This window comes from Miscanthus floridulus, chromosome 5 (genome assembly GCF_019320115.1).
Source record: "Miscanthus floridulus cultivar M001 chromosome 5, ASM1932011v1, whole genome shotgun sequence".
NCBI classification, from domain to species: Eukaryota; Viridiplantae; Streptophyta; class Magnoliopsida; order Poales; family Poaceae; genus Miscanthus; species Miscanthus floridulus.
In genome coordinates, this window is record NC_089584.1 from 53770368 (window position 1) to 53773432 (window position 3065).

The window sequence follows — 3065 nt, forward strand, 5'->3', positions numbered from 1 at the left end:
TTGCTACTCCTTTGCTAAAATTGTAACAATTAAAAGCTAATCATAGTTAAACTAGTATCATTCTTTTGAGCCTCATGAATTCCATGATATATTTGTTGAGTACGACATGTACTTACGCTTGTTTTATTTTTCAATTATTTGGATAAAAATCCTGGGTGGGTACCAGATTGCTAGTGTTTGGAGGAATTAGGCTTGTGGTCAACCAGTCAGTTGTCACAAGTTCTATGTCAATACACATCACGGGAGGCATGATCTAGAAAGAGGGGCTAACCTATGTGTCAAAACACTATATACGGTAAGTGTAACTTACTTTAGTACTCCATTATGTTGGTGTCGAAAGCGTTACTTAACATTTTTATATGCGAAACACACAGTACCCTAAGCAGAAGTCAGATGACAACTTCTTGGAGCTCGTCGGCGACCTTTGCGCCTTCATATTGGACCAAATTATACACGTAAGAGGCATTTATCATGACTGAAAATCCGAGTTAGGAAGGCATCCTCAGTACCAACATCTTCGTGAGACGGAAAGGCTAGCTCTAGGCCGTTGATAACAATGTGTATGGAATGTGACATTGGTCTTATCTTGTGTAACGGTTTGAAATTGTGGAATGGATTGGACTTGTAAATTATGTCTATGTAATGATGAATTATATATGTTCTTGTGAATTGGAAATGTTAGTTTATATAATATTCTTGTACCTGTGGATACAATGTTTGAATTATATATGCATATATGTATATATGTTCGGGCCAGATTTGAATTTTTTTTAGCAGAAAAATGTACTGTAGGGGCGGTTCAGTTTGAGTTTTTTTGGTAGGAAAATATACTGTATGGGCGGTTCTATAAATCGAAATTATAGGGGTGGTTGGTGTTATCACCGCCCCTACAAATCGTTTTTGTAGAGGCGGCTGGTGTCACCGGCCGCCCCTACAAATGTATTTGCACCAGCCACCTCAACAAATCGATTTATTGGGGCGGCTTGGGGATGGCTTGAAAATCGCCCCTACAAACCCTTGATTTGTAGAGACAGTGTGGTAGGGGCGGCTGGCAAAACCGCCTCTACAAACCATCGCCAATCGCCCCTACAAATGCTTAGTGTAGTAGCGACTCCTCACACTATGAGACAGTAAGACACTCTTACAGAATATAGCAACAGCAATGACAAGAAAGCTCTTCCATTTGTCACATCACATGCATGTATGCCTATGGACTATGGCCGTGCATTATTCGGGGAGGTAACAGGTAAGTAACACTCTCCTCACATTATCAGGTACGCTTACAAAATACTGAAGCCCCTTGCCGCGATGGCGCGATCGACATAACATTATCGACAGAACTAGTATAACTTATATATTGTCAGCTAATCGAATAGCTGACTCGCTCAGAGCATAATAGCGGCGCTACAAGCAGCTAGACCCAGAGTGCCCCCGCATTGCGCAGCAGAGGGACGAGGTTGCCGCTGAGGTGGAGCGACATGACCTTGTCTGTGGAGCCGACGAGCCTGCCGCCGATGAACACTGCTGGTACACCGGCACTGCGGCCCAGTAGCCTCGCCAGTCCCTTCTCCATCTCCTTTCCCTGCGGGTCCTTGTCCAGCTCCACCACCATCGTGTTCACCCCGAGCTCGCGGAAGAGCTGCGTCACAGTGTGACACATGCAGCAGGAGCTCGTGCTGAAGATCACCACTGCACGCTGCGATGCCAGCCTTGTCACCTGGTCCATTAAGGGTCCTGTCGATCGTTCGCGAGAAATAAACAACCCTGCTTTAACAGAGTTGCTTCGAAGTGACTAATGTAAGCTAGGCTAGCTAGAGAAGATGTGCGATTTGCTTCTTGTATATCTGATGCTTTGAGTATTTGTGCTTGCTTGCTTAGGACTGGGTGCAGGGAGGCTAGTTTATATAGGCGTGGACATAAATGTGATGGCAAGAGAGCGAAGCTTTTTGCAGCGAACCGACGGGGAGGGTTTGGATAATTGCCAACGCTTTTTGGGTCGTGACTCACACCGAAGGGTTTAGTATGTACTAGTACGCAATATTTGGACTGCTGTAACAGTAGTGTAGCTACCTGATACTGAAACGGTTCGAGCTTGGATGTTGATAAGGCTTGGGGATCTTACTCAGCCTATCCTATATGGCTATATTCTTATTCGACTAGTCAGAAGACAGAGAAAGAAAGAATGAGATGTCGTGGAGGGATAATAAGCTCTTGGAGTACCAATCTCATTTTATATTTGACAACTGACATTCAGTGGTTGGACCATTCAATACTAATCTTTGAGGGTCTTTGTAATATGTCAGTAAAGTGTGGGATGAACTAAAGTTCATTAATAGAAATGAAACTATGATGTTTATAGTCTGGTACTTCATGCACAGATATCATTGTTGAAGTGGAAATCCATTTCTTCACGTTCGGATAATATCATCCTATACGTGGTCATAAATTCAGCGATATTGATGGTGGCCGCCACTACAGAAGTTGCCAAGTCAAATATAGAATCTTGTTAGAGTGAAGCCAAGTCAGCATGGGGGAAACAAGATACTATATAAATAAAGGCACTATATATGAACAGCATAGCATACCCATGGCCTGTATGACTAGTTCTTATCCTGTATGTCCAGAATCTCAACCAAAGCAAAGCCCTGATACCCCATCAGACATGGAAGAGGTATGCGATGCTGCGCTCCGAAGTCGCATTTTCTAATTAATAATCAATATATATTGGCCATAGAGGTGGCATTCTGTATGGATAAGGAGCATCTGAAAGAGGGTCGCGATTCCATGCAAAGTGGGTACCAAGATATCAGATATGTGGCAGCTTGAGAGGTGCTACTGAAAAGGAACCATGTGATGTGACACATGGTTATGGTATTTACAGAAAGAATGGCTACTCAAAATTGAATGCCAATTCCACTACAAAGAAATTTCAAGAATCTTTGATGAAATGGCATTCCCTGCTTATGTGAAATCGCTCGTATGCACAAGTATATATGTGTTCAGATCAACGATTAGAACTAATATCCTTTTAGCTGGTACGGTTTTACTCAATCACAGGCACAAGA

General features: G+C 43.0%; 1 protein-coding gene across 1 annotated transcript; it reads right to left on the minus strand.

Moving 5' to 3' along the window:
* Window positions 1–1149: 1149 nt before the first annotated feature.
* LOC136452195 (glutaredoxin-C1-like) lies at window positions 1150–1949 on the minus strand. The gene has a single exon (XM_066452833.1). It carries the CDS (start codon window positions 1724–1726, stop codon window positions 1415–1417), a length of 312 nt encoding a protein of 103 aa, XP_066308930.1. The 5' UTR covers window positions 1727–1949; the 3' UTR covers window positions 1150–1414.
* Between the last annotated feature and the right edge of the window lie 1116 nt (window positions 1950–3065).

Coding starts and splice junctions, on each gene's coding strand:
- LOC136452195 (XM_066452833.1), bottom strand. CDS start 1,726: ATGGACCAGGTGACAAGGCTGGCATCGCAGCGTGCAGTGGTGATCTTC.